General features: G+C 44.7%; 1 protein-coding gene across 1 annotated transcript in view; it reads right to left on the minus strand.

The window, feature by feature from the left end:
- Window positions 1–19,015, minus strand: part of GPC3 (glypican 3) — a 422,120-nt gene that overhangs the window by 43,522 nt on the left and 359,583 nt on the right. Inside the window, exon 7 of the mRNA XM_042974938.1 lies at window positions 5,266–5,425. Within this exon, the coding sequence (XP_042830872.1) occupies window positions 5,266–5,425 (160 nt within the window). The remainder of the gene's footprint in view (window positions 1–5,265; window positions 5,426–19,015) is intronic.

The following is a 19,015-nucleotide window of genomic DNA, read 5'->3' on the forward strand; positions in this document are numbered from 1 at the left end:
TGTCTAAGGCCACAGCACTGGCAAGTGGCCGAGAGCGAACTGAGATTGTCTGACTCTGAGACCTGAATGTCTCAAGCGTCAGTAGCCCGAGGGTAGGCGGGTACTGCGTCCATCCATCAGATGGGATCCATATCACAGTGAATGACGTGAGGCCCCCTTACACGGGGGTCACGTGTTTGAGGGACTGATGTAACGAGAAAGAAGGTTGGAGGGAGTCATTACGAGATACCTGAGAATTCTGGAAGCGGGTTACTTAGAGAAGAGCAAAGGGTCCAGAGGAAGTAGGATTGTCAAACTGTAGAATACATTTTGGGGGAACTGTCATAATTTGTTCCTGGACTTATTACCAACAGGGCGGTATAAATAGATATATTACTGTCTTCACATGTATTTTTTTATTATTTATTTTTGAGAGAGAGAGAGAGACAGACAGACAGAGTGTGAGGGTGGGAGGGGCAGAGAGAGGGAGACACGGAATCCGAAGCGGGCTCCAGGCTCTGAGCTGTCAGCACAGAGCCGGACGTGGGGCTCGAACCCACGAACCGTGAGATCATGGCCTGAGCCGAAGTCGGATGGTTAACCGACTGAGCCAGCCAGATGCCCCTCACATGTATTTTAATCTCTGAACAGGACTCAGCAACTTTCCCATAAAACAAAACAAAACAAAACAAAACAAACAAAACCACCACCACCACCACCAACAACAACAAAACACTCAGGACATTTCATTCCTCGACAAACTTTCTACTTATTCTGCAACAGGTAATCTGATTTGCTATAAAGCGTTATAAGCTTGCAGATATCACCCATGAGAAAAGGCCCATTATAAAGTTCCTCATGGGTTTTATCCTTGTCGCCAAGCCAACCCATTAATGAATTTATTCATACAACGTGGCTACCAGCCCACATGACGAAGGTCTGACCGCACAATTCAGAAGAGTTAAGCTATCGAAGTGTCCTTCGTCTCCCTATGTGCACAGGCTTGCTAGGAGTCAGAATATAAGGTCACACTTGATGCACTAAAAAAAAAAAAAAAATGAATGAAAATCATTGGCTTAAAAAGTATTTCTAAATGCCGTTTTGGTTTTTTTGGTTTTTCATTTGAGTTGTACTTTTGCCTCCAGATTGCAAAGTAACAGCAAGGAGGAAATATGGAGTATAGAGACTCATGGGGCCCACAGCTTTGAGTCTTAATGGCTTCACTCCAGCACCGCTGGGAGGAGGTGACTGGTCGGACAGAGCAAACAGCTGTTCCGCGTCACAACGCCTGGACACGACCGTGCAGGCTGGCGAAAGGGACCTGTCTGGGCCTGGATTTCACCTTCACCCTGACCTCCAGCCAAGGAACAAGTGTCAGGTTTTCTCTTTTCGGTCCCCACACTGACAATGGTGAAACTGAAAGTTTCTTGAGGGCGAACGTTTCCACAAGAAACATCTGTTTGAATGGGTAAGAAACGTCCATGCGGTTTGAATATCGGTTCCGGTTGTAAGCCCAAGACGCATTTCACGAAGTCTACTCCTCGGGTCCCCATCAACCAGCTCAAGCCACCTTACTCCCACACAGCAACAAGGAACGTGTCTGTCTTCTACAGCCTGTTTCCACATCCCTCATCCAAAGAGCTAGGCTCTCACGGCATCCACGATCACTTCCCCCGTCTCTGACGCAGCTCGAGACAAGATTACCTTCTTTTCCTGACTCGCAGTTATAAAGACATTAGGCTCACCAGAATGTTCTGGCTGTACCCACGGAGCAGTGCAAGCTGGAGTAAAAACAAGTCCAGGGAGGAAGGGGGTGAGGGAGTGGTAACAGATATCTCTAAGATGCGTGTTCCTTGCCGGGTTGTTTTCTGAGCATGTGTTTCAGTTGTGTTTCCAACAGCAGGCGTGTGTGTGCGCGCACACGTGAGCACCTACGTGAGTATGTGCTTGTGTATGCATGGTTTTCTGTGTGGGTGAGAGTGGGGACTTGGCAGAGAGGGGGCAGATGCTTAAGATGCTTAGTCATCATGTCTTGGCTGGGGACACCTGGCCAGAGCTTGCAAAGCTTCTCAGAAGTCAGCCCCAGCCAAAGCGCTGGGACTAGCCAGCTTCCCAAACAGCTTGACAATAAGAGCTTTGACAAGGCCGATAACTGGGAACAGTGCTGATGGGAACCAGGTCCATCACGGATGATCCGTCCCTGGAAGGGAGTTTGAACACGGTGTTCAGCGCAAGAGCATTTTCTAACTCATGGGCTAAATTCAATCTTTGCAGAAAATTCGTGCCGAACTATGGACGCTGAGAAAGCCAAAGAGCTTCCAGAGATCTTTGCATTAATAATGTCCCCTGGTCGTTATAAATATCTGTAGAGCCTAACGGGTTGCAAAGCACTTGCGTACTCATTATCGCCTTTGATTTCCACAACAAGTCACTGAGACCGGTGAGGGTGAGCAGCCCCACTTTACAGCTGGAGAAACTGAGGCTCAGAGCACGACATCACTTGCTCAAGGTCCCGCTGTGCATAAATGTGCTAGAACTGGAACCCAAGTGTCCTAATGTATCATATGGGTGACCGGGCCTCAGGCATCTTTTATATTCCTGGAACACTTGGCTCACTGTGGCCAGTTTAGTGGCTTTTCAGATGCTTCACGTATTAAACCTAAATGCCACAAGTGCTCGGTTACAAGGTGGAAAGGGGGCAAACAAATCAGCTAGGGACCTTGTCAACATGACCTTATGACCCAGCAGGTCTGAGGTGGGCTCTGAAAGTCTGCATTTCTAACAAATTCCCAGATGATATGGATGCTGCTGGTCCACGGACCCCACTTGGAGTAGCAAGGGGGACTGGGGACATTGCTGCATGTTGGTTACCTGGTTGTAATTGCCTTTTATGAGTCTTAAACAAACAAACTAATAAAACAAGCTAATTCTAAGCTACATCTGCAGGCTCTTTGAGCTCCAGAGGTCAGCAGTTAGCAGCAACAGACCAGTTGCTTTAATTAGTAGATAGGCTTTTTTGAGTGCTTACTAGGTGCCAGGCACCACGCCAAATGCTTTGCGTGGCTGATTTGATGATGATGATGATGATGATGATGATGATGATTTTATTTCATTGCCACAATCTTACGTAACAAGAGACATGAAGTAAGAAAGCAGGGAACCTACGAGGTCAGAAGAAAACACAAAAGAAGACGTCCCCGAGACCCAAATAAGCACCCTGCCGGGGACCAAAGCCAAATAAATGAACAGCATCACGGATTGCTGGCACTAGAATGGCCTGCAAGAACTGGGCGCGCTCTTTGTTTCACAAATGGAGAAACCGACTTCGAAAAAGAGGAAGGGGCTTGGCCCAGGACACATGGGAGCTAGAAAGAAAGTCAGGAACAGAGAAAACGACGTGTCCTGCACTTCATCCAGTTCAGCGAAACAAGGGAAGATGTGAGCCAGGGCAGCTGGCCAGTAGGACCGCTCGTTGGTTATGGTGTAAAAGGTCTGGGCGGGGACAAGAGGGAGACAGAATAGAGTCTGAACCCACTCTGAGCCTTGTTTTTTTATTCTCAAGTTGTGTTTTGGAGGAAGGAATCTGGAATTCTAAGTGAGACGGCAGTAAACGCACAGAGTGTTCCAAGCCTAGTTGACTAAATGGATGTTGATGAATCACCAGGACCAGATGGCATCTACCCAGATTTGGGGTAAAATTGTGTAACAGCTGACCAAAGTATATGGCTTGTCGTTCCAAACAGCTATTGTGCCATGAACCTGGCAGATTGCCAATGAGTCTCCTCTCCATGAGAAACATTTCAAAGGGGACCGAAGGAGCTCCAGGCTGGTAGGATCACTGAACATGTTAGCCAAGTGTAACCTATTGGGGGTAAGGCATCATTTTTCCTGTAAATTAAATTAACCACCATTTGTGTAGTGTTTTACAGTTTACAAAGCACTTAGGGTTAATCATGCCTAACTAATTGACTAGAATTCTTTGAGAGGATAAATGTGCATGTGGACAAAGGAAAACCAGTGGATGTAATCTATTTAGATTTTGAAAAGGCCCTTGACAAGGTCCCCTACCAAACACTGTTGAAAAAAGTTAAGTCACCATGGAACTGTGGAGTAGTGTTCTGACAAGGATAGGGAAGTGGCTTATAGGCAGAAAAGCAAGGGCAGGGATAGGCAGGGGCATTTTTGGAGAAGTAGGAAAATTGGTGTGCCCCAAGGATCAATGCCGGGACCAGTCAATATTTTGAAGAATCATGCAGGCAAGCTTTAGATGACTGAAAGCTTTCTTGGGTAGCAAAATACAAAGCAGATTTCAGTCTTTCTACAATTGTCTAGATTATAAGATGGTCTGGATTATAAGATGCCAGCCTCTGGGTGATCGCGTTGTGCCCTAGGAATGGAACGTGGGGGCCACTGCAGACTATTTCTGGAAAGCATTGGTAGAGTTTGTGTTAGTAATTCAGAGAGGACGGAGACACGTGTAGCCTGGTTGTGAAAGATTTCATTCAAGGAAACTAACAATTATGGAGCACCAAGAATGTGGTAGGTACCAGGCTAGATGCTGTACGACTTTGCCTTCCTGATTTAATCCTGCGGTAGTCCTGTGAAGTCAGGGCAATGACCCCCGTTTGGTGAACAAGGGAGTGAAGTCTTAGGAGGAAGAGAGCCAGAGTGCAAATACAAGTTCGCTCTCTCCCTGAAGCTTTTTCCTTTTTTTCTTTTTTACTGCAGCCAACTTGAAATGCATTTTGAGGGATGGCTGTAATTTTTTTTTGAAAAAGTATTAAGTTTTAATGCCAGTTTAGTCAACATACAGCGGAGGGATGGGTGTAATTTAAGACGGGTCAAAAGAGGAGCATCTCTACCGAAATACACGTGAGCAATGGTATGAGGACAGAAACAGGAACGGTATTCTTATGCTTCCTTCCAAGGTTACCTCACTGCTGGTTTTCACTAGACTCCGAAGACTGCGTTGCTTTTTATAACTGAGAGGAACCAAGGAAATGTCCAACGGGAAACAGAGCCACGTGATTAGGTCAGCTCATTTCAGAGGATAAAATAACAAACAGGAAGTTACCCTTTGAATCTACCCGGGTCCAGAGATGGGAAAAAAAAAAAAAAAAAAAAAGAAGCCTACCTGAAAACTTTATTTTTCTAGAATATACTATTTCCTTGCAGAGTTGAAGGCATTCTATGTTGCAGGGACTTGTGGAAAGTTATAGAGAGCAGAGTCAGTTGACTCTGCGAGCACGGCCATTTTTGCTCAGACGCGCTGGCGCTCACACGCACCTGCAAGGAAGCGGAGCTGGTTCCTCACTTTCGTGGTGCCGTCCCCCGAGCCCCCGATGCACTCGTCTTCATCGTCGCCACAGTCGCCACTTTCAAGCCCTTCCTCGTCAAGGGTTTTATCCAGAACTCTACCTTTGGGCACAGACATGGTCCTCAGGAGCTGCAAGAAACGACCAGAAACGTACCGCGCTTGAGATTTCTCAGGTAGGTCTGAAACTGTGTCTTGCTAGCAGGAGGCGTTAAAAAAAATGGTGAATGAATTACACAGGGGCTTTGAAAAAGCATTTTTCAAATGCAGATAGGTGTAAACTGCTTATGGTCTGGGACGTTCCACCACCCGGTAGCTAGAGCGTATACCGCATCAGACTTTTCCATACCATGGGATTGAATTTCCCAAAAGCCTCCGTCGTAGCACTCACCGATGAGAAACTTAGGATGTATAGGCAAAGCATATTTATCGGCCGAGAGGACACCAAGATCAGACAAGACCCCTACAGAAGCCCCCTACGTTCCCATTCGCCAAATTAAAATAACAAACGCTTCCCACTAGAAGAAGAGACCAGCAATGACATTTTACACACATTTTAAATGAATACTTACAATTAATTGCCACATACCATGTCTTGAGCACCAGAAAAGCTTTAAAAATCTCTCCCCCTTCCACGATTTCAATAAGATGGTTTGAGATTCGTTTTGCTTTATTGTAGGTAACACGCCCACTAAGAGACACGTGTGTTTTGTGTCTGACTTTTCAGTTATGTGGTCAACGTCTAATTTTATGTGACTCCCACCTCCCCCAAATCTCTCCACTGACCCAAAAGCCCAGCTCCCAGCATCAATGGTCTGTGGGGGCAGTTCTCAGACCCCATTTCGCTTTTCTGCTTCATCTCTCTCCGAGGCTGTATTGCAGCGTCCTCTATTGCTGCCCCACCATCCGCTCTCAGTCTTAAATGTCAGGCCCACTTCCTAGTTTTAAATAATGGCCAACAGAAGATGCTGGATCTACCGAAAATGAGATCTTTGCAATTGCGCAAGAGGTATCCAGAAAAATAAAACGCAGGCACCGACACATCTCGGTTTCTGTGGTTTCTGTTATCTGTGTTCACTGTCACTGCAAAGTATTCTTGTATGTTCTTTACTTGTGATTTAGCTGCTACACCAAGATCTAGTTGAAACAAGCTGTGTACCGTAGAGACATGTGACGGTGGCTTTGTTTCTTTTTCAAGCAAGGAAGGGAAAGTCCAATGGTGTCAGAGAAGCCAAACCACCCACCATCTCCCACTCTAGAACCACCTCTATTCTGCAGCTCTAATGCACCCTCTCTGACCCTCCCCACCCTACATGTAAATGTAAATGTAAATGTAAATGCACCCTAAATGTATAATACAGATGCATAGGCCAGGACAAGCTAGACCAGTGACTCTCCAACTTTTTGGTCTCAGAACCCCTTTTTACTCTTACTTGGAATATCAGAGAACTTCTGTTTATACAAGTTATATCTACTGACACTTACTACCTTAGAAATTATATCTGAGAAATGTAAAAAATACCTAATAACTTGTCTAAACAGAACACTAACAAACCCGCGATGTGCTCACAGAAATACCGTTTTCTAATGAAAAAGAAATAGATTTTTCCCTGACATAAGGGAGTTAGAAGGAAGGGTGGCGTTGTTGTACATTTTTGCAAATGTCTTTTAAAGTCCAGCTTAATATGGAAGCTGGATCATCATATCTGCTTCTCCGTTCAATCTGTTGTTACATGTGGTTTTGGTTGAAATATCTGTAGAAAATCCAGGTCTCACAGAAATGTAGTGGCAAAAGAGAAGTGCGTTAGTAGCCTTTTCAGATAACTGTCACTATTTGTCATTGATACTTCATAGACACTCTCAACAAGGGGGGAAAGTTCCTCACAATGTGCAATATGAAACCACATGAATATACTTTTCATGTTCTGTTCCATTAAAATCCATTGGTATGTTCTGAACTTTGAATGGACCTTTTACCCATTTTGTATCATCATACAGGGGTTCATCCAAAAGTACTGGTTCACTGAGGGGTTCCTGGGTGGCTCAGTGGGTTAAGCGACCGACTTCAGTTCAGGTCATGATCTCACGGTTCGTGAGTTCGAGCCCCGCGTCGGGCTCTGTGCTGATGGCTCAAAGCCTGGAGTCTGCTTTGGATTCTGGGTCTCCCTCTCTCTCTGCCCCTCCCTGCTCACACTCTGTCTCTCTCTTTCTCTCAAAAAGTAAATAAACATTAAAAAAAATATTGGTTCGGGGCGCCTGGGTGGCTCAGTCGGTTAAGCATCCGACTTCAGCTCAGGTCACGATCTCACGGTCTGTGACTTCGAGCCCCGCGTCGGGCTCTGGGCTGATGGCTCAGAGCCTGGAGCCTGCTTCTGATTCTGTGTCTCCCTCTCTCTGCCCCTCCCCCGTTCATGCTCTGTCTCTCTCTGTCTCAAAAATAAATAAACATTAAAAAAAAATTAAAAAAATATATTGGTTCACTGAGCTATGTAGGTTTTCCAAATGTCAACACCTCTTATTATATGAGACATAAAAAAAGCACATTTATTAATTACATCATCTCCAATCTCATCAGGAAAAGTCGAAGCATTGGGAAGCTCTCAAGCTCACAGTGGCAAATACGGATTTTCTAAAATGTTGAGTTTCTCTTGAAAGTTTAAATTTTCTCATTGGCAACAAATGCTGTCAGCTTTTCCTCTAACTGATGGGTCCTCTTTATTCCTTTCAAAGAAAATGCCTAGCAAATACCCAAGTCTGTATAACCATAGTTTGTCAGGTATTATCGGAAATAAAAATGGTGTTCCATGAAAGATGCGGCCAGTTTAGCTCCTAGCTTAAGTGATCTTACAAGTGCTTTTCCTTGAGACACACATCCACACAGTGTGCAGCAGAAATACTTTAAATTACTTTGCATTTTGTAACAATATTTTTTACAAGGATACTCAGGGGTTATAGTTTAATAAACTAATCATTTTGCTGCTTCAGCCATGGCTTTTTTTTTTTTAAGTTATCTCTGTGTCCAGTGTGGGGCTCAAACTCATGACCCCAAGATCAAGTGTTGCATGTTCTACCACCTGAGCCAGCCAGGTGCTCCAGCCATGATATTCTTTTTTAATTAAAATTTTTAATGTGTATTTATTTTTGAGAGGGAGAGAGAGAGAGAGCGAGCGAGCAGGGGAGGGGCAGAGAGAGAGGGAGACACAGAATCCGAAGCAGGCTCCGGGCTCTGAGCTCTCAGCACAGAGCTCGACACGGGGCTTGAACTCACAAACCACGAGATCATGACCTGAGCCGAATTTGGACCCTTAACCCACTGAGCCACGCAGGTGCCCCGGTGTCACTGCTTTGATTCACACTGTGGTGCTGACTGTTGTACTCACCAGTGCTTTCGCACCATTGGCACAAGTATCGGCACAGTGAAAAGGGCAAAATAACATCGTGGTACTGTTTTGCAGGTGGTTTTGACCTTGCGGATCCCTAGGCTTCATGGATCACCAGGGTCCAGAAACCATTCTTTGAACACTGCTAACGTCACTTCAATTTGATCCACTACACCCTGATCTCCTTCTTTACCATGACTTCGTATGAGAAAATTGCTTTTGATATAAGCCTTTTTAGGTTAATTTTCAAAAAAAATGACCTTCATGTACGTCACGGATTACCTGAATTAGAATTGCTTCATATAAGGGGAATTTGCGATTGGATCTGGGTTAGTAAACTTGCTATTTCTCAAGCACATCTCATATCTGTGTCTGTCATTAGCCTCGTCAGCAAACATTAATTGAGCACCTAGTACGAGCTGCTTTCATTTCTGTCTATTGAAAGCACTCCAACCTTCTAATAAGCCGAGTTCAAATGCCACTTCCTTAAGTCTTCCTGGCTACCACAGATGGTCATTATGGCTCTTCCTTTCCTTTTTTTAAGGAACTTTTTTGACGTTTATTTGTTGAACGAGAAAGAGAGGGAGGGAGACAGAGAATCCCAAGCTGGCTCTGAACCACCCCTGATGTGGGGTTCAAACTCATGACCTATGAGATCATGACCTGAGCTGAAGTCAGATGCTCAACCGACTGAGCCAGCCAGGCGCCCCTGTTCTCCCTTTCTTTTTTCCACCGCCGCTTCCTTTGTCTGTACCTCCTAAACAGCATCTTATGTATGCAGCCTGGTCTTATTTATTTGTACGTGTGACTTTGCTGTATCACCAGACTGGGAGCTGTGCAGGGGCTCAGTCTTATTTATCTTTGAACCCCGTTACATTCAGGGCGATGTCTGGCACCTAATAGGTACTCAATAAATGTGCTATTGAATGGAAGCAAAATAAATTGGCACAGTATCTTTAATTCTTTCAAAGGTTCCACAACCTCATGGAAAAGGAGAAAGCCAAAGCACAGATTAATTACAGAAGAACTTGTGAATGACTAGCTAAAACTCTGGATGACCCCAGCTACGATCTATAGCTAATCTTTGAGAGGCCGTTTTCCGACCCCATGTACAATGCTCCTAATATTCTCTGGTAGTTCAATTTTTTTTTAAATACTCTAATCTTAAGTATATAGCTGATTGCTTTATTATTATTTTTTTTAATGTTTTGATGTTTATTTATTTTTGAGAGAGAGAGAGAGAGAGAGGGACAACATGAGTGGGGGAAGGGCAGAGAAAGGGAGACACAGAATCCGAAGCAGGCTCCAGGCTCCGAGCCGTCAGCACGGAGCCTGACGCGGGGCTCAAACTCACGAACTACGAGATCATGACCTGAGCTGAAGTCGGACACTTAACCAAACTGAGCCACCCAGGAGCCCCTCAATTTTTTTTTAAGTGCAATTAAAAAGACTTTAAAATCTTGCCAGCAAGATCACTTCTTTAGTCTTACATGAGACTCCCATTCTGGAGACAACTTCCACATTGAAGGATTACGGTATACGTTGAAACCATTGCACAGACATCTGCCGGTGCGCCTAACCCTCACACATTGAGAAAACAAATTCAAATCTAGACAACTATTGTTAATGCAGAAAGTCCTAAAGAAGAGTCTGAAGCTCCAGAGTGTTGAAAGAAGGGTAACGTGTCCGCGATGAAGAACTGCCAGCGACATTGTGGATTTCGTACAGCCGGGAATCTGGCACCGAAATCAAATCAGCTAATTACAATTCACAATATTGACCTTTTTGTTCCCTCTCTCACTCTTTACAATGTCTTCCAGACTGAACACTCACTTTATAAAAAGAAAGTTATGAGGGCCTCGCACACAATCGGTTAACTTTAGGTGCCTAATGCTTTTGATTAACTGCTTGCCATTTTCAAAGGACACTATCCTGATAGCTTTTTAAAAGCCAAGGCTCAGAATAATGGTTATCAATGTAAACTATCTTATTAAAACACAGGTCTGATTATTTCACCCCACCACCCCCATAATCATTCTATAAGCCTGACATTTCTGCCACGCAATGCTTGGCATGCTTTAGCGGGACGTGTCCAAGGCCTTTTTCACAGCCAGCTTTTTCTACAGCTACTCCCCTCCTTGAAACTCTGGTTGAGCCCCATGAGACTCTCACAGCTGTTTAAATATACCATCAATTTTTTATTTATAGTCTAATACTTTAACTATATAAGTATCCATATAATATACCAAGGTGAAAGGAAAGAGAAATCAGGAAAAATCCCGAATTCCCCAACTCTAATAAACAACATTTGTGTTTTCAAAGGTGGGCTTCTTTGTAACGCCTACAGTTTTAAAGAGGTGAATTTGGATTTTAGAATCAGACTGACTTGGATTAGAATCCTGGTTTCCCCCATTGTTAGCTTTTTTCCCCCCTTTACTACCTGCTGTTTATTCCCCCTAAACCTCGGAGTCCTCATCTGTAAAATGAGGAAAATAATGCCTGCCTCATAGAATTGTAATGAATAAATGTGGTGAAAGCAACGCTTTAAATGTTGTAAAACACCTACACGGTGCCTTTAAGGAATCTACCGAGATTCACTTAACCGTGCTCCTAATACTGAACATTGACATTGCTTCTCATTTTTTTGTTCTTGTAAGTAAAAATGAAGCACCAGGAGCTGTCACATAACTCTTCCCATATTTTGGATTATTTCCTTAGTTTCCCACTAGTAGGATCACTGGGTCAAAGAGAACATACATTGTTTAGGGACGCCTGGCTGGCTCCGTTGGTAGAGCTTATGACTCTTGATCTCAGAGCTGTGAGTTCAAGCTCCATGGTGGGAGTACAGATTACTTTTAAAAAATAAAACCTTAAAAAGCATACGTCCACTTTTATACAGCATAGGAGTGAGTCTACAATGTCTGTAAGGATCACCTAAGATACCTGTTAAAAGCTCAGGCTCCTGGGCCCCATCCACAGAGCCTCTGATTTAGTAGGCCCAGATAGAGCACTTTCAACTGGTTCTGCCCCCCACCATCATGCCACGAGCGAATCACTTTAAGAAAGGCTGCTCCAGTGTCACTCGACTTCCCAGAAACCCTCTGAAATCCTGTTCGATGAAGAGTCACCTCAGCCTCATGCGTGTTTGAATCCTTAATATGTGCTCTTCAAACCATTTTTTCTCAAAAAGTAAATTCCATCTGATGATTTCCCTTTCACTTAAGTACAGACATCATGACCTTTTTGTCTTTGTAGTTAATGAAAATACCCTTGTGTAAAGGTGAGTGAGTTCATTTGATTAGGAAGTGAAATATTTAAAGTTAGCTTTGGAACAGGTACTCGGGGCTGTGCGATAAAAGGAACCAAAAAGCCTGGAATAATTACTTAAGAAAATTAGAACCACGGTGTAAGAGAAAAGAGGGCTTCCCAGAATTCAGCAATTTCACATTCTTGAAACCATAACCAGGATAACAAAAGAATATTGTGGCATGGGACGATGTGAGTTGGCCAAAGCTCTTTTCGGGCTTGCTTGGCAGGAGAACAAAGATCAAAGAACATACTTGTTGTTCTTAGGGGGATCAAATATGTTGAAATTAGACCAGGGAGAGCAGCCACTCTTGATCTGTCTATATGGTATAAATAACGTGCCTCTTGGAATTATCTTGATTGCAAAGATATGGACCTTATCAGCCACACACTGTGCTAGGGTTTAACATACGCTCTCTCATGGACTCCTCCGATCCCCACCGCCAATTTGTGCAACGAGGAAGATTACCATCCCTATTTCCCACATCAAGGGAGGACGCTGAGGCTCAGAGACAGGACATAACTTGGCCAAGTCCCTGAGTAAGTGATGGAGACCTCGTCAAAAATGAAGGCTTCTGGGGGCGCCTGGCTGGCTCGGTCGGTGGAGCGTGCAACTCTCGATCTCGGGGTCACGAGTTCGAGCCCCACGCTTGCATAGAGGTTATTTCAAAAACAAACAAACAACTGAGAACAAACTGAGGGTTGATGGGGGGTGGGAGGGAGGGCAGGGTGGGTGATGGGTATTGAGGAGGGCACCTTTTGGGATGAGCACTGGGTGTTGTATGGAAACCAATCTGACAGTAAATTTCGTATATTAAAAAATAAAATAAATAAAATAAAATAAAATAAAATAAATAAAAATAAAAAAAAACAAACAAGCCAATAAAAACTTAAAATAAATAAAAATAAAGGCCTCTGCTTCCAAGCCAAGAGCCCTTCAACAAAAACATGCTGTGTTAGGCAAAGACATCAACGAATGGGGCCCTCATCTCACAGTTTTGCCGTCTTATTTACCCGAGACGATTTCCAGTTCAATCTCACCTTCTCAGATGCTAGCTGTGAACTATAGCTTGATGGGAAAGCCTTTTGCTATTGGCTGGGAGACCGGGGAGGGGGAGATAATGGTGTTGGATGCCTCCCACTTGTTTTTCCCAGCCTTGCCATCTTACACGGTCTTAAATAACCAAACGATCTCATCATAAACAGGTTTGTTTTGAAAAGCTTCAGACAGCTGGTTAGAATAGAACGAAAAATTCCATTACTGCTGCTCCGTGGCTAAGAGTTTTCTGGACTTTAAGCTCTTTAGCTTTTTTAAAAATAAAGGATAAGAAACAAAACGGATAACTGCAAATATGGGGCTTGGTACATAGTTTGAGGATTTAGCTGGCCTTGTCTCGTTGGGCCACTCGCATACCTCTCTCTGGGCGGTTTTTCAATATCTGGAATCCAGGTTACATTTTAAAGCTATTAAGCTGGGCTTACAAAACTGATTCTGAACTATTTGGATGCTAAGCTTTATACAACCTGCAAGGAATGCTTTGGGGGGCCCGGCTTTCCATGTCCACAGCAATGTAAACACATGCTTTACTGTTTGTATTTGAGTAGCATAAGCTAATGGGAAACAAACGCGGCGATTCCGATGAATCCCAGCTTTTCTGGAATGCCATTATTATTTATACGTCGTGCACATCCACAGGACTCAGGGCACGTGACCTCTGTTCTGCATGCACACTTTCTTTGAACAAATGCACCAAACCGCAGCCACAACTAATTGGAAACAATTGCAACTCCACACATTTGAGATGCAGCCAGAACCCAAATGTATGGGGCTGGAATTAATGGCTATATATGCGCTTCACACATTGGAGAGGCAATAAAGTATAGCAGTTAAGAGTGTGAGCTTTGGAATCTGACCAGCGTGGATCTGAATCTCCACTCAGCCTACTTCCCGGCTGTGTTACTTCGGGCAACTTACTCAATCTCTCTGAGCTTCGGTTTCCTTACCTGTAAAATGGAAGATGATGCTATTCATTCACCTCTCACGGTCCCATGTATCCTTCCGTCATAGAACTTTCCACAGTTGGGAATTATAAATCCCCCTAGAGTAACAGAAGGGGCGCTGGTCCGTTTCGATTACCAGCACGTATATAGCGCAGCGTTCGGTTCAAAGTGAAAGTTCAACAAATATTCATTAAGTGGATGAGCGAACAAATAAATAGATAGCTGCGTGTAAGGTGTTTGGCACATTGCCTGGCAAGGTACTAAGTTCTCGAACGTGCTGGCTCTGCTGCCGAGGATGACGACGATCTCGAAGAGGAAGAAGGGGAGGAGGAGGAGGAGGAGAAGTAGCAGCCACAGAAGGAGACACGAAAAGCTTATTACGAATGCCCCGTAAGGCAAAAGAAGGAGCGCTCCACGGCCAAACGCCGAGCCGCCAGAGACAAGGCTGAGTGGAAGTCTTTGAGGAGTCTGAGGAAACTCTTTTCCGTGAGCAACACCCGCTAACCGACTGTGCCACCAGAGCTCCGGAGGAAACCCATCTGGATGCTCCCGGGGAGAGGAGGGTCTGTGCTCGGAGGACGCACGCAGAGATGTTAGCGGTGAAGAGCACACAGACCTGCTCGAGCTGGGTTTCCATATGGAATCAGTAAGAAGGCCGCCCACACCCAGATACGCTCCTGTCCGGCCCTGGCTCCCACGCCCGCCTCTCGTTCACAGCACACGCTTTCTCCCCCACGTCCAGCTCCCCCGATTTTCGCTTGACGTCTGTTAACGTGGCACTGAAACCTGTGCGCGTAAGTCCTCCCGATTAAATCAATGTCTAGATGGTAAAACCAACCAGGATGTGAAAGAAGCAAACTGGAGATAAAATGGAAACGATTTCAGCGGGGCTCCCTCTGCGCGGTAGAAATGGTTCTCTGCACTTTTGGGAAGCTGTCCGCTGCTTTAAAAGAAAATACAAAAAAATGACGGTACTATTCCCAATAGCTGAGAACCGTATGGAGTTTTGTTCTCTTCCGAGAGGGGGTAGCGCACGGTGGTTAAAAGCTCACACTCTAGAGTCAGAAAGCTCGCATTCAAATCTAGACTCTATCATTTCCCAGCTTTGTTACTATAAACGAGCTGCTCTTGAACCCCTCTAAAACCCCTGATGTTCCTTATCTATAAAACGGGTATAACACTACGTGTGTGTATCACTACATTGCTGTGGGGATTAAACGAGGTAATCCGTGTAAAGCACGAGCTTAGTATCTGGCGCACAGTAAGTGTTCCCACGATGATATATATTAAAACCGATATATTCCTATATATCTGAGTCTCTGAAGGAGAGGAATTCTGAAATGTTGGTATCCGTTGACATTCAGTCGCAGTCTGGGCAGGGCTCGTTCTGTGGAACACGGCAGGCCCTCAGAAAAATCTTAATGCGTCACTGCTGTCAGCATCTTATCATTTTTATAATTAAAGGTACTTCCATATCTGCTTTCTCAGTTGATCCGTCCAGGACCCCCATGAGGCAGCAGGGCAAGTGTTATTAGCCTCCTTTTACAAATAAGGTAATGGTTGCTGAGAGCGGTGTGAGACGATGTACCCGTGTTTAGCTTGACAACTGGTTAAGGGGAGCTAATGTAAGGCCGGTAGAATTTGGAGTGGAGTCAGAGAGGCGAGCTTCTGTACTCCATCATTAACTGGGAAAGGGCACGGTCCTGGGACTCAAACAGTGCCTGAGATGTAGTAGGTGCTTAGGAAATGCTTGGTAACTGAACGAATGAACGGGCCAATGGGTTGACAAAGTAAATAAGCAATTTATTCACCACCTTGAGATCTCTCCCACTCCCCATCTCTGCAACCCTGCTCTGACAGGCCACTGCTATTGCTCTGGTATGGAAATAGCCGATTCCTGCCAGGGAGCCCTCAGATCACTGACGCTACACAGACAGACACATAGACTGAGTGACCGACTGCCAGCATTCACTTTATTAGGGCAATCCTGAGAGGCAGGTACCATATCCTGCTCCGGTTGAAGGAGTCTCTTACTCTGATAAAGTGAGGTGAAGTCAGGGGCACCTGGCTGGCTCAGTCGTGGAGTGTGACTCTCGATCTCAGGGTCATGAGTCTGAGTCTTCGCATGGAGGCTACTTAAAATAAAATTTAAAAAAAGCATCTAGACAAATGAACCAACTCACCCAAAAGGATGTGGCCAACCAAAACAGTAAGTGGCTGGATGGGATTCTCAAGGCCACCCAGTGAGCTTCTTATAATTTCCGGTGAATATTCTGTTTGCTAGATTAGTCAGCTTGTGTGTGCTAACTCTGGGCTCGGTAATGCCTTCCTCTTTTTTTTTTTTTTTGAAAGTATATTTATTTATTTTGAGAGAGAGAGAGAGAGAGAGGGCGGGGGAGAGGCAGAGAGAGGGAGAGAGAGAATCCCAAGCAGGCTCCGCACTGTCAGCACAGAGCCTGATGCAGGGCTCAAACCCACAGACCACGAGATCATGACCCGAGCAGAAATCGAGAGCCAGACGCTTAACTGACTGAGCCACCCAGGTGCGCCTGTAATGCCTGCCTTTCAGGTCTCTAGCCTGGTAGACTAAATCTCAGTTTAAGGGGCCAAAAGTCCCACGAAGTCCCGTCCCAGTTGTAAGGCTGGAGGCAAGGCTGGCCTGGACTCGAGAAGCTGGCCAGATCAGGCTGATTCGTCAGGGGTGGCCACAAAATGCAGGTGCAGCAGGGTGCCCTTGCAGGCCACCAAATCCAATTTCTCTCTGGAAGCCTCGGACTCTGGCTACCCCCATTGCTGAAGATTACTGAATTGTTGTCCCTACGTCAGTTTTAAATCATGGTGAAAAGCCACAAGGACAAAATAAGACTTCTCCCGTAAGGAAAACTTACTTGGAAGACATCTGTGAAACCCCACAGCGCCGCTCGGTTTCCAAAGCAATTGCCTCAGTTAGATGAGGGCCATTGACAGAGGGCAAGGATCCCAGGGTAAGAGAGTACCAAAATATTACATACTTCCTCAGGGAACTGAGGTTACACAGGCATAATCTGAGCTTTTACTATTGTCCTAGTATAAATCTGATCCATTCCAAATAGACATCTTGTGGTTATACTTTTGGGAAATGAAAACTCTTGCCTCTAAAAATAACCTCTGTGTATGAACCACAGTTAGCCATGTCATCAAGCATGGGGCTTGAAGGATCAACCTCAATGGCTGGAGAACCATGGTTCACTATTGTTCTGGAAGGCCGCTGGCCCACCAAGGATCACTGAGATGCCTCTAGTTTTCCTGTCAAAGCTTCCTTCCTTTAAAGACTAGGTCTAGATCAGGATTTAAAACTAGGTTTTCAGTGGAAACAGTTTTCCTTCTCCGGTATACTACGTGAAAAATAGGAGTTTTAAAATAGGTTTCAGATAATTAAGGCCAAATTGTATTATTCTGAAGTATAATAAATGACCCGGTACATCTGGTATAAATAAATTAGCTGGGACTTGATGAACAGCTAGATTCTGAGTTTCTCGTTAGTATTTCCTCGGAGGTCAGAGAGCTTCAAACCTTTCCTTTTCCAAGTTTTAGGCTATAGAATCTTAAGAGGGAAATGGGCTCCCACAGGAAGCATGAGTAAAATTATTATAATATTCATATTTAATCACGTACTTTCAGAGATTGACACAGAAGAAGCAAAAAGAATGGTGCCCTTGTGTACTTTTTAGCCCTCCTCCCTGAGTGAAGATTAACCGAAGAAACGATTGGGGCAATCGTTTCAAATGTGAAAAGTTGGGCTATGTTCTAAAACAGTGCTTTATTTGGTAAATACATCACCGAAGATGCAAGAACAGTTGACTCTCTCTGGATCCACCACGTATAGGTTTTGTAACACTCTGGTCACAGAAGACCAGTAGGGTTTTGGAATGTTGTGAGGGCTACGGACAACCCTAGACATACACTTCAGCTACCAAATTATTAAATACTTCCTTATCGTGCTGTAGTTTTCCTTTCTGTACCCCCAGTGGTTTGAATGGAGTGGTCAAACACCGCATGAAGGAACGTGCAATGGCGATAGCAGAGGAATTCGAGCTCTGCCTTTTGGTCATTGTTTAGCATATGGTTTGAAAGGAGATCACTGAACGTTGTAGTTCAACTCAAACTTGGCCATTAACACTTTGACTATAGGCACTACTTTGTCAGAATCCCGTATTTGGTTACATGGTCTTTTAACAAAAACCAGGCATTTACATTGACTTGCTATTGATATTAGCGATCCTAACATCAGTGGTTGGAGATCATTCTTCTCATGTGAGCTTAGGCAACTGTACATTCAGAAATTCTAGCTGCAGGGACACCTGGGTGGCTCAGTCGATTAAGCATCTGACTTCGGCTCACATCACGATCTCACGGTTCATGAGTTTGAGCCCAGCATGGGGCTCTCTGCTGGCAGGGCAGAGCCAGCTTTGGATCCTCTGTCGCCCCCTCTCTGCCCCACCCCCATTAGTGTGGAGCACACACAAAATGAACAAATATCAAAAATAGAACAACAGGGGCGCCTGGGTGGCTCAGTCGGTTGAGCGTCCGACTTCAGCTCAGGTCACGATCTCGCGGTCCGTGAGTTCGAGCCCCGCGTCGGGCTCTGGGCTGACGGCTCAGAGCCTGGAGCCTGCTTCCGATTCTGTGTCTCCCTCTCTCTCTGCCCCTCCCCCGTTCATGCTCTGTCTCTCTCTGTCTCAAAAATAAACATTAAAAAAAGATAGAACAGCATTCTCTCAAAAATGAATAAACATTATAATAAAAGAGAAAGAAATTCTAGTTGCACAAGGTTCTGCTGGCTTGATTGTATATGCTTACAAAAGTCATTTCTACTAAGCATTTGGCTAATCCATTCTTCAAACTCACCCTCTTTCCCCTAAGTAAAACACTCACTAATTTAGTGTACCTATATACTCACCATTTGGTAACATATCTTAATTTCACTTCTCTGAACAAAGCACAGAGTTGAAGTCTAGTAAAGATACGATCGTTTCCATTCCCATCTGGGTCTCTC

Source organism: Panthera tigris, chromosome X, assembly GCF_018350195.1.
Source record: "Panthera tigris isolate Pti1 chromosome X, P.tigris_Pti1_mat1.1, whole genome shotgun sequence".
NCBI classification, from domain to species: domain Eukaryota; kingdom Metazoa; phylum Chordata; class Mammalia; order Carnivora; family Felidae; genus Panthera; species Panthera tigris.